This window comes from Rhinichthys klamathensis, unplaced genomic scaffold (genome assembly GCF_029890125.1).
Source record: "Rhinichthys klamathensis goyatoka isolate OS25496 unplaced genomic scaffold, OSU_Roscu_1.1 h1tg000192l_1, whole genome shotgun sequence".
Classification (NCBI taxonomy): Eukaryota; Metazoa; Chordata; class Actinopteri; order Cypriniformes; family Leuciscidae; genus Rhinichthys; species Rhinichthys klamathensis.
In genome coordinates, this window is record NW_026606718.1 from 746,187 (window position 1) to 767,498 (window position 21,312).

Consider the following 21,312-nt stretch of genomic DNA (forward strand, 5'->3'; position numbering starts at 1 on the left):
CAGGCTCTGGAGGAACCTGGCAGGGCTTTTTAGATGTACTGTGACTGAGACAAATGCCCCTTTCTCAGAACAAAAATCCATTTGTTTTGAAAATAATGGTGTATAGAAACTCCCAGATTCTATGATTCTGGTCCTGCCCTCAATCACTGACCAATATGTACTTTCTAACCACATTTGTGTTAGGCAGATTGATATATTAATATCAGACTGGGAACTAAAACGAATCGTTTTGAAAGATATCAAGTGGAAAATATTTTGCAGACTAATTCAGATTTGTGACATGCATTTTGTAAATGTGTACCATTTAGCAATATGCAAGCACACATATCGAAGACAATTTCCTTTGGCCGACTCGTTTCTTACCTCACAAAGCATTTAAAAATTTTGAGCGTTTGCTAAATTTCAGGTCAAAAACATTAACAAAGCGAAACGTTTTTGGTAAGAGCCATCACTTGTTCCTCTGCCCGTGTGCACTTAACATGTCTGTTCGACTTCATGAAGCCATAAAGTCCAAAATTCACCTCAATGAAACGACATATATGTTCCGATCCGGGCGGATAATCCGTAAATAAGCACAGGATGCTGTGGATGTTTAGCTGCTGAAGAAAAGACGTCTGGGATGGGTGATCAGGGACCTCAAACGTTCATAACGGTTTTGAAAAACTTCACGTTTGTTGTAGTTTTCAACAGACTTCTGAGATCAGATCTTCTGCAAAGCATTTTTCATGTCAATGAAAGCCCTTCAAGTCTAGAACGATGGAATCTTTTGAATTTATATTCTTCGTTTATAAAGGAGGAAGAACAAAAGTTCCCCGTTGAAAAGGTTTTCTTCTTTTATAAACAGAAAATGCAATACTACCAAATGTTTCATTGCTAGTCTCCTTCATATTTAATGAGTCTATGTTTCTCTGAAAGCCATTTTGGCTTCAGGGCAAATTCTTATTCGTAGGAGAAAGAATATTTTCATCAACCCCTAAAAAGCAAATGTTCCCAAATGTTCCATCCAAGAACACTCTCTTGCTTTTCTAAATTCCTGTCGAACGGCAACACGTCTCAGCCCCGCGTTTGGCGCCATGAATGTGCATTACACAGTTTGAAGATTGTCCGATTATTATTATTTTTGAATGTGAGTATTTCATTCCAAATGAAGGAGGATTTGTGAGAAACTGTGGATCACAAATTGTCGGCTTTCATCTTGAGCGGTAATGACGGCCACGTCTGAAGAGATGATTGGAGGAGCCCGGCACATTCTCTCCACAGCAAGGCCTGTTTCACTCAGCTAACAGAACTCAAGTTAAATGCCATATTGTGCACATTATGGGTTTTTGTTTCATGTTTTGTGTACCTTATGTTTCCTTAAGGTTTCCCTTGGTGGTTTTTCGTAAATCAATTAACCAGTCAGCTTTTTTTTTTTTTTTATCTATGAAAGTCTTGTAGATAAGTACTTTTCATATGACGCATCTCTGCGCAACCAAAGTGTATGAGCCATCTGGAGCATTTATTTCATATCTATGCCGATTGTGGGGGTTTTTTTTGTTTTGTTTTCGAGTACAAGTAACATTCCTATACTCAACACTCTTATCTATTTTTCTTTCAAGATCTCATGCTAACTTTTCATTTTGAGCATTTCACTGGTAAAACAATTTAAATATTTAATACAGCACTTTGTAAAGTAATTGTAAATGATATTTTAATAACATGCCAAAAAAGACAAGACAACTGACGTAACATTTGTCAAAGTATAACCTGTGAAGTGTTTGCCTACTGTTCATTGGTTATATAGCACTGAGTTCATTCTTTCTGCAGTGTTTGAGGTTTAGACTGTTTTCGCCATAAGTTTGTTCACCGCTGTTTTGTTTCATCCTGAGGCTGTTGGTTTATGGGTAATCGATTCTTAGATTCCTACGAAATCTCAACTCTACGTCATGAGAAAATAAATGTAGGCTACCGGTAAATTATACTTCCGTCAGATTATTTAGACAAGGATTTGGTTTAAAAAAAATGGTCAGATTCCTAACACTCAGGTTTACAAACAGTTCAGTTGAAACGGACATGTTGCGCATTTCTAAGCATTCTTTACAGAGTGCGCAACAAAATGAGTTTCTCATTGATGTCGATACTTGTCACTGACATAAAAACCATTCCAGCAGTCTGTTGTTCTGAGCTCACAAAGCAGAAGTCCGCTACTAACACTGAATAAAGCAGATGCCGTGATATTCACTAAAGGAACCACCGATCTCTTTTCATGACTGTACATTTTGTCAGCCTCATTCATAGCTTTTTCTGTGTAAATGAATGTGTGAGTGTGCTATTTCTTTCCACTGAGTTTCTTTTTTGAACTGAGAAACGTAGAATTGTGTACCTGTGAATGTTCTTCAATTCGATTTCTTAATTCAATGTTCCTTGCCTTTCTGCAAGTCAGAATGCTGTATTTATTACATGCCACAGCGCTTATGCAATTGTACAATTCTTTTCTATTTTTTTTCTTCTTTTTTTTTCTTTTTTGGTAAAGTTACGTTTCATTTTTCTTGTCGATGTAAATTGTCGTCGATGATTTTGTGGTAATAGGAAGCCCTCTTCTGCAGAAGGTTTCCTGTACTTTTTGGACAATGATATGGATTTGTGGGTAGAATTTTGGAAATTCGTTTCTAAGTGCTTTCAAGTATTTACTTGGCCTTATGTATATATCTCTCTATGAAATTTCAGAAAAGGTATGTATAGTAATTGAACCTAAAATGGATGTAAATAAATTATATATTGTTAAAAGTGGAGTCGAGTGATTTATGTTAGGCACCCTCTTCAGTTTAACACTTACAGAAGGAACCTTCAGAATTCAAATACATGCAGAAAACTCAATGTCACTGCCATTCATACGAGTAATTCAGCACATCGCAACATGACTGCAGGTGATTTATTGACTAAGTGTCTCTAGCACAATTTCTTTATAAATGATTTGCACCATCTGACATATAAACCTCTGCACAGAATACAGCAGTTTGAACACACAATAGTTAAAGGCTGCAAAGCTATAAAAAAAAATGCACTTGATAGTTGATGCATAACACATTGTCAATACAATAAAAGTACAAAAATTGAGCTGCTGCCTCAAATATATATAGCTTTCTAAGAGCAGGATATTGGAGGGTGGCATTTCTTCCAATTGGAGCGCAGGAGATCGCGATAAGGGAATGATGTTCTGGGTATAGCATCTCTAAAGAAGCCAATGCAAACCGTTTTTATGGCATCACGGGCCTTTCCTTAATTCGAACTACCTGTCTGATTAGAACAGATGAATGTAGCGTATTTAGTATTGAAGACATGTAGAGACCATTGGTTGGGTCAGGATGGAACTCATGCAATCAGTGCTAATGTATTTCAGCGTAGCTGCCAGGGGCGTTTTATTCCTTTGTGGTTTGCCATTACCTTAAGTACCCTGGCACAGCAAATCAGGCAGAGCAAAAAAGTAGGCTGCACAGCATCTAGAGGATTGAGGGGCCACTTTAAGATCCTGTCTGAGTAGATCACATGCTCAATGCTTTAGCCTACAAAATGGATTGTATGGAGTATGACAAGATTGCTTCAATCGTTGCATGGGAAATGCTTTGTCCTTATTTGTGACAAAAGAGAGGACAGAACTTTGGATGATAAATATATACATCAAAGTGCAGAAGAGATCTCATTTAAAAAAAACAGTCACGTTTTACACCAAAATCAAAAGAAAAATACTTTAACGTTAGTTTTTTTCCAATATTTTCATGATAATCACATTCCCTTTATGTTTAATGGTGATTTTCTTCTTTGCTGTAGTAAAATAAGCATAAAAGGCAGTACAAATACTATCATGATGTATAAATACTTTACTTTTTTTTTTTTATTGCATTACAGTAATTAGAAAGACACATGTAAGAAAAATGTGCTCAAGTGTCATGGAAATGAAGTCATAAAAAAAATGTTAATATTCTTACAAATGGCTTAATTTTCATTATGCATTATAAAAAGGGGTGAAACATGACCTTACAAGTATTGAAATACTGAAACGAACCAAATCTACCTAAAAAAGTGAAAGTAAAGTGAGCCGTATAAGTAAGAACGTTTAATATCTTTGGATTTACGAAGCATCATGAATACTGCAGGTGTACTTTTGGAGGTGGAGGTGGATGAGGAGGGACATCCAAATGCCTTGTTATCCATTCTGACATCTGGCATTGGTGGTTCTAACAGTTCGTTCATAAGCCGGTTTTCCAGTTGAATGACTGGCATCGTAACACAGCAAAACTGAGGCCAGTCTGTCGGCTTACTGTAGCAAGCTCCCGAAAATTCAGATCCGTGCTTTGCTGAATGACACATTCTTAGTGAATGCTGATCGAAGCGGGCTATAACAGCCGGTGAAAGCCTCCGGAGCTACTGTATCCATCACTGTCAGTCAGCCATATGTTACAGGCTTCAAGTAAAGTAGTTGTTCTTGTTTGGCATAGACCCCCCAGTCTCCGCTCCGGCCCCTCCTTGAAGAACAGCAGAGCCTCACAGCGGAGAGAAAGCGTGGCTTTTACACAGTGGCTTGTCCTTCTTTGAATAGAACGTCTTCCCCTCTAGATTGATTTGACAGATCTGAGGAGATGAAAAATGAGGATTAAACAGTGGTAACCAAACTCTTATTCAGTCATGGAGCTAATGCAAAGGGACTAATCAACAGGGCTTATTCGAATGCTGCGATTCATCATTTGCTACTTGCTAGAAGCCAATAATATTAGGGGTGAAATGTTTGAAGTCTAGAGAGCATTTGAGTCAGTAAGATCTTTTTAAATTAATCAACTCTTTCGCCGCTGGCATTTATGAAAAAAAAAAAGTTTACAGACACCGCCAGCATTTTTGATCATTTTCATAAAAGTTTCATGGCCCCCCAGAATATTTTGTTGTATGAATATCTGAACATGCAATATGTCAAAAGAAAGGACAGAGCCTCTGCTTTTAAACAAGCAAAACATAAACAAAAAAACTTTTATTTTAGCTTCATGCATTGTTTTTTCCCAGCTTTTTTTTTTAAAGACTACATCTGGATCGGATTCAGAACGATGATCAAAAAACCAAAGGGAGTAGTCCATCAACACCAATAAACTGTGAAAGGTTACGTTTTCTAATACATTTATTTAATGCACGGATTGCCTCTGAACCCTGGCTAACAGATGGCAGCACTGTCAAAGACCCACATGCGAGCCGCTGTTGAAACGGTGTCACTCGCCAGTTGCCTGGTAACTTTATGAATTTTGACAATCCATGGTTATGATATATGGCTTAGTGCAATCATGAAATCGCAATGGTTGTGATGTAATAATATAAATATACAGTCTGACGCGCTGCATGTTTCAGAGTAAAGCACAGCACTGGGTTCATTTTCAGTTTCGATTCACAGTAAATGCTACTCTGCAAATTATAAGCGACTCAAACACACAGCACTTGCATTTGGGAACGCAACGTGCGCCAACCATCTTCCCAAATTCGTAAAGAGAATCATTATAAATCTGTTGTTGTCAACAACGAGAACCGTTACGGTCTCTCTGCGGTTTACCGCCAAAAATAAAAGCTCAATGGTTTAATGTTGGAAAGCAAATTAAGACGACCAAATGTTATTATTGTAATTTTACCATTGTTCTGTAAAATAAAATAAAATAAATTTAATTATAAAAATAAAAAGTAAATATTATTATTGATATTAATCAGAGATGGGGACTCGAGTTTGAGACTCGGAATCGAGTGCGACTTAAGTCGCACACACAGTGACTTCAGACTCGACTTGAGACTCGTCCTCGAAAGACTTCAGACTCGACTCGGACTCGAGCTGCGGGACTCGTGAACAATGTTTATTTTTAGGAAACGTCTGATGAGCTCTGTTATTCCCCTCCCTCCGACACGTTACCTAAAACCTGCCTACATAACACGTACTACATGCGCGTGGCCACACATGAGAGGACAACAAACAAACATGTCGACTGCACCGGCCGCTGCTGTGCCATTCATCGTAAGCTTTGGGTTTAAAAACTTCAAACAAGACGGGCCAAATAAAAGAAGCGCTCAATGCAAAATATGCGGTATCTGCGCGCGTGCACCTCATGGTGTTCCATGAGGGAGAGAGAGCGCGAGAGGTATGGGTGAACGAGAGAGAGAGAGAGAGAGACGTGCGAGAGGTAGTGCGGCGCGAATGCGCTATGGCGCTCTGCATTGCAATCAAATACGATTTTAAATAGGCTTAGCAAAAATAAAATAAATTAAAGCTGCAAGCAGCATTTTAGCGGTGTTCAAGCAGTTAAGGCCTTTCAGGCCGTTAAGCACAAAAGCATCAAAATACATTAAGTTTTATGTAGCAAGCATGATTTACCATGATATACTACATTTCAGTGTGATTTTTCATGATTTACCATGTTCCAGTATAATTTACCATGAATCTAACATGATTTTTCCATAGTTTACCTTGATATACCATGTTATAGGATGATTTACCATGATATAGCACATTCTAGAATAATTTACCAGGATTCTAACATGATTTACCTTTTTTACTATGATTTACCATGTTTCTGGCGTTATTTACCATGATTTACCATGTTGATAGCAATTATGTGAAGCATAAGAACAATTGAAGTGATAAACGCTGACAAAATAAGAATGTGTTATAATAGTAATTGTTATATAAGTGATTTTATAGTGTCTATATACAAAAAAAGACTATTAATAAGAAGAGTGGCCAGCAGAGGGCAGTAGAAGACCACTTATTGGCTCACTTTCATTTTAAACTACTTTGTTTCTCCAGTATTCTCAACTGAAGCAAACCATTTTTTTCATGTTAACTCCATAATGCCTGCTTACACACACACACACACACACACACACACACACACATTTTTGGGATATGTTATTGTGAAAATCATATAAAAAAAGATTAAAAATATCTAATGCTGCTGCTTCATCTAGTGGACAACAGTGCTATTACAGCCTACTTATACAATAGGCCATGTTTTCATATAATTTAATCTACACACGCTCATTCTGATGTAGATACATTTGGAACTTCAGGAGCCAATGTGACTCAATTGTCACTTCAATAGACGATTTTTGACTAAATGTTATTGTAAATGTTAAAATAGTGAATTTATAAAGTCTAAATATTAATTATAGTTGAGTAGTGTGACAAAATGACTTTTTTTAAACAGCAGGGGGCAGTAAAATACCACTTATTGGCTGTTAGCCTTTTTTCAAGCAGTTATAGCTGTTCTTGACCTTTTTTTAAGAAGCTATGAGCATTTATTGAAAAGATATTGCCTTTCGGTCAAGGTTACATATTGAATTGACCCTATTATAGTCATACAAATGAAGAAGTTATACATTTTTCTATAATTATTGTTCTAGAGAGTACAGAGCAATAGATGAATTTTGACAAAATGTGATTGTAAATGTTAAAATAATGATTTAATAAAGTCTAAATATCAATTATATATAAAAATATTAGAGAGTAGTATGATGAAATGACAGCAGGGGGCAGTAAAATACCACTTATTGGCTGTTATAGCCATCCAAGCTGTTATAGCTGTTATAGCCATCCGATTTACACTCTATTATAGCCATCCAAATGAAGTAATTATACCTTTTCTGATAATTATTGATCTAGAGAGTCCAGATAATTGTACTGCACTGGTTTTAAACATTAAGATATGAAAATTATACGATCATAGATGGAAAAGACCATTTACAGCCAATACAGGCAATTTACCATAGGAAATACATGGTTTTAAAGCTTTTCAACAGTTATAGCGCCACCTATTGTCCGATCTCCATGAAACTTTGCATGCTTCTTCACCATGGTATGACACATATGCTCATCAATTTTTGTGAAGTTCTGAGTTTTTATTTATGATTTATAGGCTTTTGAGTGTGTTTTGACACACCCCTTTTATAAATGACCCTGTTATAGCGAAGCAAAGGGCAAAGTTCAACTTTTTTTCGATAATTATTGATCTAGAGTGTCCAGAGAATTGTCCTAGACTGGTCTGGTACCAATCGGGCGAAAAACCAGGGACTAGTTCGCAAAAGTAGGTTTTTAACATATTCGTGAATATTTAATGAACGGTTTGATTGACAGCAATGGTTCTAGAGGCAAAGTTGTTCAACATGAGGAGATCTATCAAATGATATGCATATTGTGGGGATGTGTGCAACACCACGTGATTACAGAGCCGTAAAACTCGTTAGCGCCAACTAGTGGCCGATTTCTTTCAAAACTCTTACAGACCTCTTGGGCCATGAGTCGAACATGCCCATAGAGTTTCGTTCCGATTGGCCTCCGTTAACCTCGTCTCACAGGTGCTCAAACTTCATTGGCCGATGGCGGCCATGTTTTTTGAGATACGCCAATATCCTTTTACACATACATGGCACCTTGGACCAAGACACTGCATACCAATTTTCAAGTCAATCTGACAAACGGTCAGGTGGCCACACCCCCTTTTATGTTTTTTTAATGTTATAGCGCCACCTAGTGTTAGATCGACGCGGTTTTTTTACTGTGACCCCAAACTGTCCTCATACACAAGTGTGTCAAGTTTGGTGAAGATATCTCATTTACTTCTTGAGTTATAGACGTTTTAGTAAAATAGGCTCCTCCCACAACGTTCATTTTGCGCCCCCTAGCAACCGGAAATCGAAATTTCAACTTTTTTTTGATAATTATTGATATTCAGACTCCAGAGAACATTTCTGCACTGGTTTGGTTCCGATCGGGCGAAAAACCAGGGACTAGTTCGCAAAAGTAGGTTTTGGACAAAACCGGAAATAGCGGAAAAATTTGCATACCGGAAATGAAATCGGAGATATACGTTTTTTAAGTCAAGAGTCCAGCTTTCCAATGATATACGACACTTGAGTCTACGACATAGGGTCTAGGAGTTATGATCACTTTCGCGTTTTTGTTGCTATAGCGCCACCTATGGGCCAATCGGGCTCATACTCTCTCAACCTCTCCTCGATTTCTGTGCTACCTTAATCCCAAATATCAAGTCTCTAGCTCTTACGGTTTGGTCTGCACGATGCGTTTTAGGGCGGAATAATAATAATAATAAAAATCCTTACAATTACAATAGGTTTTCAGCACTTCGTGCTTGAACACCTAAAAATCGAAAATCAATGTGTGGCGGTCAGCCAGTGTTGATATTGTGGCGGGCCGCCACAAATATATGAACGTATGAGGAACCATGTATTTCACATCATTTGGTTCCAATAGTGTTTTGCATTTAGCTACACTGTGATGTTTTGCACTATGTCAATTTTAGTGCTGTGAGGTAGGCTATAACATTTTCTATATTTGGTCTTATGCCTCCAGCTCCACAGAGCCAGCACAATAGGAGCCAAGGCCTTTAATTATAATTCAGCAACAGACATGAGAGTCCTTTTTCTTCAGAACCTCAATTTTTACAGATGCAGATATTAACTTAAAAGTAAAGCATTATTGGTGTTTTTGTCATGTTGAAATAGCCTGTTTACACTGATTATATACCTAAATCAAAGCTGATACTGTATGCTAATAGATAAACGAGTCATAATAACATACATGCTTTGAATTCCTTATATATAGCTATGAAGTGTTCTAAGCAGCCTGGATGAGTCGCTGTACGTGATGCAACACTTATTATAACCACAAGAGACTTGAGACTTGACTTGGACTCTAGTTCAGAGACTTGAGACTTGACTTGGACTCTAGTTCAGAGACTTGAGACTTGACTTGGACTCTAGCTCAGAGACTTGAGACTTGACTTGGACTCTAGTTCAGAGACTCGTGAGCATCTCTGATATTAATAATAATAATAATAACAACAAAAACAACAATAATAGCAATTCTATTAATACTTTTTTTATAACACATTGTATTATAAGACAATATATTATTATTATGATTGTTAAATATTAGATTTTTTCATTTTACAGTACAATAGAATGTATTTATGCAATTGTAAGATATGTATTTATTAATTTAATAAAATAATACAAATAATAAAGTGCAGGTAAGGTTTTCCTTCTTTTTTGTCTTTACCAGATAACATGCCAACAATTTTTTGCTATTTATTGTGTTCTTGTGGGGACCAATGAGGGACACAAATAAAAATTAATGAACAGATTAAATTCCTAAAAAGCTAAATAAATAGCAAGAGCATCTCCAGTACTTCCATAAGAGAATATAAAGTTCATGTCTTTGTTTATCTGGAATATTTTTAAAAGCTGTGAAGCACTTAAACTTCATGCAAACAGCCACTGTATGAATTGTCTGGGTTCACAGTGGCTATTTCTTGATAGTGTTGCGTGGTGCAGAAAGTTTAAGATGGAGTTTCGGGACAGGTCCCAATGCATCAAAATGACTTACGGCACAGACAAAGCAAGTGTCATGCCAGCTGTAGCCCAGCGCCTCAAGGAAACGGTCCCCTGCATCAATCTTGAAGTCACAGCCATGGCATTTGGTACCAAACATCTTTTCATAGTCTGCAGAGAAAAACAAACCAACCAAAAAGGGCCTATTAAGTCAGCGAGGAGGAAATGCTTGGTCAGAAACAGAGAGAACAAGACAAGAAAGAAAGAAATGTCTTGTCGAAAGGAAAAAGAAAAGGGATTACATTTTCTCAGGCCTCACATGCTCAGTGTGTGATAACAGACACTGGTCCAGATTCCTATTTGGATTGCCCCAGTTTTACCCATTACGGAAAACTTAAAAGTTGCAGGCTTTACGTCTCGTACGCAAGGTAAGTGGTTTAAAGCACAATCCTTTTAAGGTGCTGAGACTGCAGCTATTTTATCAACACTAGCTCTTTATTTCTGACAGAAGCAGCTGCCCACTTGCTGCTGACACAAGACCGAAACTCTTCAAAGCTGTAAAGCACCGGAACTGCAATGCAAGCCTATTTACATAATAAAGACACGCACTCCCTTCAGATCGCTTAATGTCTGTTTATGTAAGATTAGGGGCCCAACAAATGTGACAATGTGATTAACCGCACTACATAAATAGAAATTAGACATGGAAGGTGGCTGAATTTAGCAACTTTCCACCACTCAGGAAACAAAATGAATGAACAAGCACAGCTTAGCATGACAAATTTCACTACTGAATTCAAAACTATTTAAACCGTGGTTCTCATGTGGGACTGTAAGTTCGAATCTGATCCGCAACATTCCCGAGCCCCTTCACCCATGGGTGCACTTGAACAGGTGCACCTGTTACCTATGCTACTTCTCATGGTTCCGATCAATAAAAGTGTCAAAAGGTCCAAAATAAAAGAACGAACAATCCCTAAACACTTAGAGCTATGGCAAACATGTTTGAAATATATGTTTGATTCTAATGTCTCCTGCTCCTTCCAATAATGTCCTGCTTTAACTCTCACTAGTCATATAAATTAGGGACGTCCCACTCAAGTTTTTTATGTGCCCCTGATCCAATCCGAGTCATTTAATAGAGTCTATAGCGATACCTAGTCCTTATCCAATACTTGTATTTTCCCAGCTGATGTAAAATAAAGGATCGGGCTCAGGATAGCTGATTCAACCAGTTAAAAATGCCTAATTGGCCCCGTTACTGATCCTTGAGATCGATTGGGACATCTCTAATATAAATAAGTGTCAAAAAACATTTTTTTTTAGAACTGAATCTAAAGGCATAGGGATATGTCGGCTATTATTGCGTATATTTCACGACGGAACTTACCGAACATCCAAAACAATGCTGTGTGCTGGGATAAACGCTTGTTGTATGTGTGTAATATGGAGCTGACAACTTATTGAAGAGCTTATTAAATGTGTATAGGAGTCAAAACAGCAGCAGGAATCCCTCCGTCACACACACAAACAATCTGCTGCGAGGAGACGCGGTTCTGATGCCTCTACTGAACTGTGATGGGCAACATCACGACTATGATGAGAAAAAAACAGGCATGCGTTGAGCAGTCTGTCCTTTTTAAGGTCTTGTGACATGGTCCGTGATACATTTATATTTCATTCGAACCGCACTAGAGTTCGTTTGGAAGCGGACCAGGACGCATCTTTTCAGCGGTCGTTTGGACACGTATTCAAATGAACCACACTAACAGTGCATTTGCATCGAAGTTCGTTTTAATCGAACCAAACATGCCAAGTGTGAACACACCCTCAGTCATAATTCCCTCTAGTCAAAACAAAAATAAATTAAACAAAACAAAAATTCCTGATGCCTTGTTGCATCATAAACGTAACCATCAAAAAAAGTGAATAAAAAGTGGCTACTACAGCACATGCTGACACTTTCAGCTGGTTGCTCATGTGGTCAGCATGAGTTTGAATCTGTCTTGTGATTCAAATAAACGAAAAAGCTTTAAAAAAAAAAACCCTGAACTAACAGTATTAATGGTTTCATTGAGCAGCAAAGCACTTTCTACTAATTGCATATTTAAAGTAGATTCTCAAGCATAAAAGTTCTCAGCAAAGCTCCTAATCAATGTTCAGGGCCGGTATGGAGCAGATTTGAAGTCTGAAGTGAAGTGGCAGCATTTGAATGATTAAACACCGCAGGAGCCCGCGCTCGGCTCTCGGCAGGGGCTGTCGATAAGATGTGCGGCCGGGCGTGCGAGTCGCTCACCTCTCTCGCAGTAGGGCTCTCCCTCCTCCATGTAGAAGGCCTGGTTCCTGATGGGCATTTTGCAGGCGGCGCACAGGAAGCACTGTACGTGGTAGGTCATCTTCAGGGCGTGCATGATTTCCTGTGGAGAGGACAGAGGGGTGTGAGGGAGCTGCGCACGTCATCTATGAATTCACACTTCCAAAATCATTCCACTTTCACTTTAAACTCTCGCACACTTTACCCCACTGGCACTGCTCTTCATCATCAGCTTCATGCTATGCAATCAGAATAGCTTTTGTTTGTTTTTGAGGTCATACTGACATTATCATAGTATTATATTGTCATATTATAACATTAACTTACATCGTTTTTTTTTCTACAATTTACAACCGTCTTTTTATTTTAATATGTGACCCTGGATCACAAAACCAGTCACAAGTAGCACGGATACATCTGTGGCAATAGCCAACAATACATTGTATGGGTCTAAATTATCGCCAAAAATCATTAGGATATTAAGTAAAGAGTATGGTATTATTTTGTTTTACCAGCATCCTTAAAGTGTAAATTGCAGGTAAAAATGTTCACGAAGATAATGCAATGTGCTTACTAAACATAAAGATAAGAACCGCCCACCATTGTTTTTTTATGTTTTTTATACCAAAATGCTGAATAAAATATGAAAAGTTGGTGCGTTTTACAGTGCTTTTAAGCACGCCCCCTCCCTTCCACTAGGCTGGGCGTGACGTCATAACAGGTACTCCAAGCTACTCTGTCTATGCTCCAGGCCTGGAGTTACGTTATATTGGAGACCTAGCTTGCAAAAATGGTTAACTATTGTGTTTGTGCGGGATGTACGAATACATCAAAAACTGGGGAGAGGCTCCACAAGTTCCCCAAGGACAAACGGCTGATTCATGCCTGTAAGTGTTAGCATAACTTACCCGAGGTAGAGCTTAGATCGGGCCCAAAAAAATCAAGCAAGACCCTACCCGAGCCCGCTGTGTCCGAGCCCGGTCCGGCCCTGCCCGACACATTAACTGTAATTATGAGCCCGGTTTAAACCCGACTATTTTTTAATACGTGGGTCGTTATAACTGACGTTCTCAACTACTTTCTATATTACTTTCTCCCGCCCGCTACATTTATGTTTTGTCCCGCTCCCACCCGCAAAAAGACTTTTTTTCTGTACCTCCAAATACTTACAAGTTAGCCTACGTGTCGCCACCATACACATCAGCATACATGCTCCTGATCACTGTTATGACAAGCAAGCAAGCGGGCTACTGCGTGCATGGTCTGGCATGACTGCACGCAAAGTGCGCTCCCATAATAATTCCTAAAAAGCTGACATCAGTTCATCGCGATCTCACACATCTGTTATTATCAATGAATCTTTCATAATATATACACTATGTTTGTTATAATTAGAGGATTTGCCAGCATACAGAATTCAGCACTGAACAAAAAGTCCGTTTTGAGCGGTGAGGGGAGTCCATCGTAAATGCTTCTGATTGGCCATTATTGCGTTCAAGAAATCAACATGTCTGTGATTGGCTACATCGCTCAACGCTGCAGACATGTTAGAAATAGAAACTCTGCCTGTAAACCGTTTCTATTTTGTTTTAGTTGTTCTGATTGCTTTTCTGCAACAGATGAATAAAAATGGATTCGTTTTTAGGTTTTATTCATAGATATTTCTAGTTAGCGGGAGTCCCGCGAATCGTTTTATTCTCCCTCAACCGGCACACACAGAGTGAGTGCATTACCGCCCGCGCTCCCTGTTATGACATCATCACCCAGTTACGGTAAAAAACATGCTACCTTTGAAGAAACCCCAATAAATGTTATTTTAACGCATTTTAAGACAGAAATTTTTACATATATACACATTGATGTAGGTAAACCACTTTAATTTACACATTAATTGGTTGTGGTGGTTAACCTGCAATTTACACTAACGATTTAACAAACTATCCCACCACTCAGTTTGAATGGATCAGTGTATATTCCTGTGAAACTCTACTCAAAGGAACTGGATTGTGTGTTTGTGTTGCAGAACGGTAGGAAATGCGCCTCACCCCAGTTATTTTCTTCTTGCATTTGGCACAGTTGGGTGAGTAACGGTTGTCATAACACTTGGTGCAGTAAATGGATCCTTTTTCCTCAAAGAAGCCCCCCTCGTCCAACACCTTTTTACACTGACAGCACATGAACTCCTCAGGGTGCCAGGAACGACCGAGCGCCACCACGTAGCGTCCCCTAGAACACAGGCACACGAACACGTAGTCTTACAACTAAAGCCTTTTGCATTGAAGTGAAAGGGTCAGCTCAAGCATCAGCAGCTGGGTTTAGCACTCTTAAGTGTTCAGTGTGCAAAAGCCATTCTAATGGAAATAGTAGGTCAGACGCAAAAACCCACTGCATTCCGTATTGATTCTCCACAGCAGAAAGCCCAAGGACATGCCGCTATTTCTGTGCTCAGCATATTTGAAGAAATATTCCTGCCTTACAAAGTTTGACAACCTTTTATCCCTCCCCATGTCTTGAAGTAATGACATTTAGCACATAGTCATCATTGATTTGGAGGTATTCCGGGCTGCCTGCAGCAGTTAGCTTTGGGATTTTAACTGCTATATTTTGGGCAGTCCTGAAGTATGACTCCAGCCGTACCTGATGATCTTGTTACAGGCCGCGCAGAGCGGCGTACAGCCACTAGTGTCGGCAGGGCTCTGCTGTGCTGCCTGAAGGATGGAGCTGCGGTTCTGCATGGGAGTGGGTTGGACCGGCTGCTTGTGCTGGGTCACCACCGTGCTGGTCTTGTCTGGGTGGTAGCGGTCTGCAAAACCGGGGTCTGTCACCCATGGTGGCCTGCAGGACGGGCCGGAACTCATTGGCGCTTTAGCTGGTGCTAAACAAAAAAGACAATGAAACATTTATTGGACCTCACTATGGTCCAACAGAGACCTGTTAGCAGTGTGTACATTTATGAGCTGCTATTAAAACGAGTGCAATTGTAGTCTAAAAAATGCTTGCTTTTATCCAGAGATAGCATTATCATTGAGATGCTACTAACACCATGAGAGGAGAGCAATAGGAACGGCTCATGGTTTAATTCAGCTTATATAAACCGCATCTCAGGAGAGTGATAATTGAGTCATATTATCATCTTTGACTATAAACACATCAGTGCCCCTTATGTCTCACTTTTCCCATTAACATCAGGCCTGTCTGAGCCAGCCGGACCACTCCGTGAAGAAGTCAGCGAGTTAAGTCCTCCCCGTGGGAGCGACTCCGGGCTGTGAGTCAGTGTGTACTGTGAGAGTCAATCTATTCTGTCAGTTCTGAGAGTACTTACCTTGAACTTCATCAGGTTTGTCTGCTGGCTTGGACTTGGCAGGACAGGGAGTTACTCCGTGACTGTAGAAAGAAAATTTCCCTTCAGAACACAGGCCATGATAAAACGGCGTTAGCCAGAGCCAATGAAAATGTCATTAAGCTATGCGACCTCTGACATCTACATCCTGGATGGAAAATACACTCCTGAACAAAGTGTGGAGATTAAAACATCATGACATGGCATTTTATGTAAATTAAAGTACAGGATGGGTGTTTTCTGCTTTGATTGTGAATAGAAAAATCAAACATTGCATCTTTATTTTTTATTTATTAATTTTATTTAGCCTTTTCTTCAACAGTTACAACATATTTAGACAAGATATTTCTTAGATAACCTAAGGTATAACTAGTTTTTTAAAAGATTATATAATATTTATATGTGTGTGTGTGTGTGTGTGTGTGTGTGTGTGTGTGTGTGTGTGTGTGTGTGTGTGTGTGTGTGTGTGTGTGTGTGTGTGTATATATATATATATATATAAAAATTGAGGCTCCCTTGAAAGTTAGCAGGGGCCCCGGTCCCCTGGTTGAGATTAAAACTTATTTAGACTGTGTGGTTTTAGCTTACAGGTTACTCTAAAAATGTCAGTTGTAGCATTTATGAGCTTTTCACCATACATCATTTGAATGAAATGAATAAACATATCCAGGTCCTGTACTTCATCATAGCTACATGATCACACAAGAATAACACAGACATGTGCTTTCCAGATGTGTGTATATAGTTTTATGTTTGCGATTATGAAAGTATGTCATTCCTCATGTCTGGTGCTTTATCAAATGAATTAATGTCGTGAAGTTCCCTCAGCGTAAATCTATACAGAGTCAGGCAAACAAGTCTGTTTTATGTTTTATTGCCAAACATGGTTTTAAAATGATACCAGTTGGGCAAAGCGAGATAACGAATGATTAAATCTAGCAGAAAATTCTGAGAGAATTAGAATCGATGCATACGGATTCTTGATGACTTATTTACACAAAACACATTTCAGTTCTGTCCCAAACCCCAGTGAGCTGCCCACCTAGGCAATATTTTGAGGCACTATAGGCACAAGCACAACAGGAAGTCTGTTCCAAACAGTAAGTAGCAAAATTACACTGACTAGTTTCTACTCTTGTTTTGGCCAAAGTCTAAACTAGAATCGCCAATCCCAGAGTGCACTGCACTGAATTTTACCCATAAGGCTACAGAATTTGATCAAGATAAAACCATTATATCTATTTAAATGCAGTATTTTATGTAATGCCCAAGTCAAGTCACCTTTATTTATACAGAACTTTATACAATACAGATTGTTTCAAAGCAGCTTTACAGTGATAACAGGAAAATTATGCATTTCAGCTGTTGTTCAACTGAAGTCAGTTCCGTGCTGTAAAGATCATCAATTATTAAATTAGTTCATTTCATCTATAAAGCAGTTCTGCAAAAAATTATGTCATCGTCCAGTTCAGTTCAGATCTCACACAACAGAACCAGTACAGTCAGACCAATAATATAACAAAGTCAGATCAAAGACTTTATATGGCGGAATGAATGAGTGCATTTTAGAGACATGCTAAAAAAAAATAAAAAAAAATCACGAGTGGGGTAATATTGATGTATTTTATGTCGTAGAATAAAACGTGAAAGTGTCTTGAGCTTGTGTTCACCACAGACCTTATTTCAGCCATTTAACCAAAACCCCATTCAAAAGACCCATTGACTTCGGGACGATGGAAGCGGAAGTGCTAAAGTGCTAACTCGCTTCCGCGTTTTGGCCTACAAAGTGATGTCATATCTGCACCTTATGTAGCCCCGCCCCTTTTCAGCACTGTGCTTGTTGTCATTTGGTCTGTATTTTCCCAGCGATCGTGTATTTATGAATGAACGGCTCGTTTTAAAATCTTCCCGGTCTACTGGCATTTGTTAAGACATCTGCTCAAAGATGGCTGTGCGCTTGTTTCTCTGGCGCATAAGTTCTATTGCGCGTTTAACTTTCTCCAATTCATAGTAATATAAGTCCAGCCTTCTAAATAAAAGAGCCAATCGGCAATTGGTGAAGTCATCGCATCACTGGAGCTGCCATTAGAAGCTCCGGTTGCTATAGAAAGAGCCAGAGTTCTGAGAGGCGCACTTATGACTGCACATGCGCATTGGCTAGTCCAGCCTAAAAAAATGCAGATTTCAAATATGAAATGTAATCGTAGGCTTGGTGAACAGGTTTGGAGAATTTGACCATTCAAAGAGATAGGAGCTATACTTGCATGACTGAGAAAGCTGCCCTAGAGACGTTTCAAAGATGGCCGCCGAGAGAAATGACTTGCCTTAAAGGTGCAGTAAGAAATTTCTGAGAAACCGCCCCCAAATTCACAAACACACGATGCAACACAGGCACCTTCCCCATCATTAGTGTATATGCCCCTTACTGCTGGCAACAAGTGTGTTTTGGTGCTCTGTCCGATCCATTTTTCAACAGTGTTTCTCAGATTTTCTTTAGTAATACTTGTGCTAAGCAATGCTTAGAATATAGAGTTGTTAGCTTAGCTAGCCAGCAAGGCTAACATTTCAATGTTTGAATCTATTTGGCCCTGCTGAAAAAAGCGAATTAAACCAGCTTAAGTTGGTCTGCGGTGATTTAAATAATTAAATACAAGAGGGAAGTTATTTTTTCCCTCACTTCTTTAAATTACTAAGGAACAGCCATGTATAAAAAGCAGAAAATGTTGAAATGAAGAAGAGGGAACAAACAGAGGCTGAAGAAAATAAAGGAGGACAGCAGAAAGTTTCACAATGTTTTATGTACTCATAGACATGAGTCAACAGATTCTTTTATCTTATTGGAGACAGAACCAGAGGAAGAGCGATCAGATGACATCATAATAGTGAATTATGCTAAATTACAGTCAGAAAAAAAGAATGAAATATAAAGGAGAAAGAAAAAAAATCCCAAGGGGGGCTACACAACAATCAGAAAGACGGAAAGAGCAATAGGAACAGTCCTGTGATGGATAACTCCTCTGAACAACCACAAAAATCATAATAACAATAAATTAACATGATTATCAGTTTGTAGAAACGATACCACTTGAAAAGAGACTATGTCACACCAACAGCATTCAGATATTCCTAATGGGAACCTGACTGTAGGGCTCAATTTGTGTGGTTTTTCCCGACTATGTCTGCGTTTCTTCTCACGTTTGTTTTTGCTATTTTCAACTTGCATTGTTTTTTGGTTTTTTTTTTTACATTTTTTCATTAACTTGACAATTTTTTGTCCTGGTTTAGCTGGGGTTGGTGTTCACCCATAGCTGGCACGCGGTATTGAGGTGATGCGTTTGTATCTAGTGCGGCCGTATCTCAGCCACCTCGGCCTTCTGATGCCCGGGAGACAGAGCGTTCAGGACTTGATGTTGAGGGCACGGGCAGATCTCTCGTGATGCCAGTCTCTCAGCCTGGCATAGCGGGGACTCTGAATCTCAGAGAGGAACTTTTCCCTGCCATTCATTGCACGACAGAGAACAGGAAATTAGGAGAGCAGTGAGAACAAAACAGAGGGAGAGAAAGACATAGAAAGACAAAAAGAAGGGAATTAAAATAAGGTTGAGAGAGAAGCAGAATAGAAAGACAAATCAGAAGGGAATGAAGAAAGATTAAAAGATGCAACATATGCAAGCAGTGAAGAATTCAAAAAAAAAAAAAACTCAGGTGTATCTGTAGATAACCAGGCCCAGACAGAATCTGCAGACTTTTTCCCACATTTCCTGTCTTTTCCCACAAAACCTGCTAAATGGATTTGGAACAACATTTAAATAAGCCAAATGCTTTAAGGGCATTTACACACAAGAGAGAATGTTCTGATGGATAGCAATGCACAAGATGCTTTTTTTAAGGGTATAGAAAACATTTGGTTTGAAATCAAGTATAGGAAAATAGGAAAGTCTATTTCTGAAAGCAGAACTGGGTTGCGTCCAAATTCCCATTATTTCACAGAAGTGCATTCTGTAGGTATTAGGGCGGTCGAAATCTAATTTGCCCAAGAAGCGGTTTTAATTCTTATCGATGATAAAAACGGTTATGCTACTTAATATTTTTGCGGAACCAGTGATAATTTTTTTTTCAGGATTCTTAGTATCGCATTCATTTGAAATAGAAATGTTTTGAAGTATTATAAATGTCTTTACTGTCACTTTCGACCAATTTAATGCATCCTTCCGGAGCCTAGAAATATTAATTTTCTTCTTCAAAAAAAAAAAAAAGCACTCCAAACTGTTGAAAGGTAGTGTACTTGAAAAAAAAACTTGGAATGGAATAATTTCATAAACCCTTGCATTTTTTCCTCTACATAATCCACCCATCAAAAATCAATGAATTTGAATTGTTATCTGAAACGGCGTAAAATAGATCTACAAAACTGTATTTTATACATGACAGGCATTTATATCCTGCAGAAATCTGTGGGCATGATTCTGTGTGGGTCTGATTATAAGGCACACAGCACTCCGTGTATGAATTTATACTGCAAATGCACAGATCAGACAAGGGCTCATAATGCGGATCAAAGCATATTTTCAGCATTTCTCCGCAGAGAGCTGATCTCTTAATGAGGGTAGCAAAAGGTCAGAGCTAGCGGTTTAATGCTTCAAACTGCACTTCATTAGCAAGTTCACACAGTTCTTTACCTGGACCTTTTCATGTTCTCATCATCCGGGTCCTGCACTGAGGGAAGCAGGAGAGATACCAATCAGACCAACCATTAGACACACAAATCCACAGCCAAGGTCTGCACAATGCTACAAAACACTTGAGGATTGCTGCTTTTAAAGGAACTACCCATCACCTTTCAACATGAGAGTCAATCCCGTGAGATGTACAGGAGCGGTACGGCAACAATGGTTGACTGAACACCTCTTTCCTACCACTTACACAAGAGCAAATCACAGCCACTCAGGCTCTAGATCACATAAAGCAGAAAATCTCAGCCATAACCCTTTAAGCTATAGATAGACGACATTCCCCACTTCTTTATGATCTCGCTCTCAATATCAGATCAGCAGCTGGGTCCTCTAGGTCTAGGACATGCTTTCATACCCTCCTACACTAAGATTAGTCCATGCCACTAAGTAAAAAAGGGATTTAGGATTTTTTTTTACTTAGGAACAGGGCTGGGAGATACAACTGTATAGTGTACTGCAGTAAATACACTGTGCAATTAAAAAAAATAGATAAAACATTTTTTTTTTTAAAGACAAAAAAAAAGTAGAAAAATAAAGACTTTTTTAACAGCTTTATTATTTTATAATTGGAGTTGCAT

The 21,312-nt window shown here is 38.8% G+C and overlaps 1 protein-coding gene across 2 annotated transcripts in view; it reads right to left on the reverse strand.

Annotated features, from left to right (window-relative positions):
• Window positions 1-4,365: 4,365 nt before the first annotated feature.
• Window positions 4,366-21,312, reverse strand: part of pdlim7 (PDZ and LIM domain 7) — a 47,686-nt gene continuing 30,739 nt past the window's right edge. For both annotated transcript variants that reach the window (XM_056262385.1, XM_056262386.1), the window contains exons 6-11: window positions 15,984-16,045; window positions 15,299-15,536; window positions 14,707-14,887; window positions 12,644-12,764; window positions 10,403-10,518; window positions 4,366-4,608 (exon numbers count right to left, since the gene is read on the reverse strand). In XM_056262385.1, the coding sequence (XP_056118360.1) occupies window positions 4,522-4,608; window positions 10,403-10,518; window positions 12,644-12,764; window positions 14,707-14,887; window positions 15,299-15,536; window positions 15,984-16,045 (805 nt within the window). In that variant the 3' untranslated portion in view covers window positions 4,366-4,521. The remainder of the gene's footprint in view (window positions 4,609-10,402; window positions 10,519-12,643; window positions 12,765-14,706; window positions 14,888-15,298; window positions 15,537-15,983; window positions 16,046-21,312) is intronic.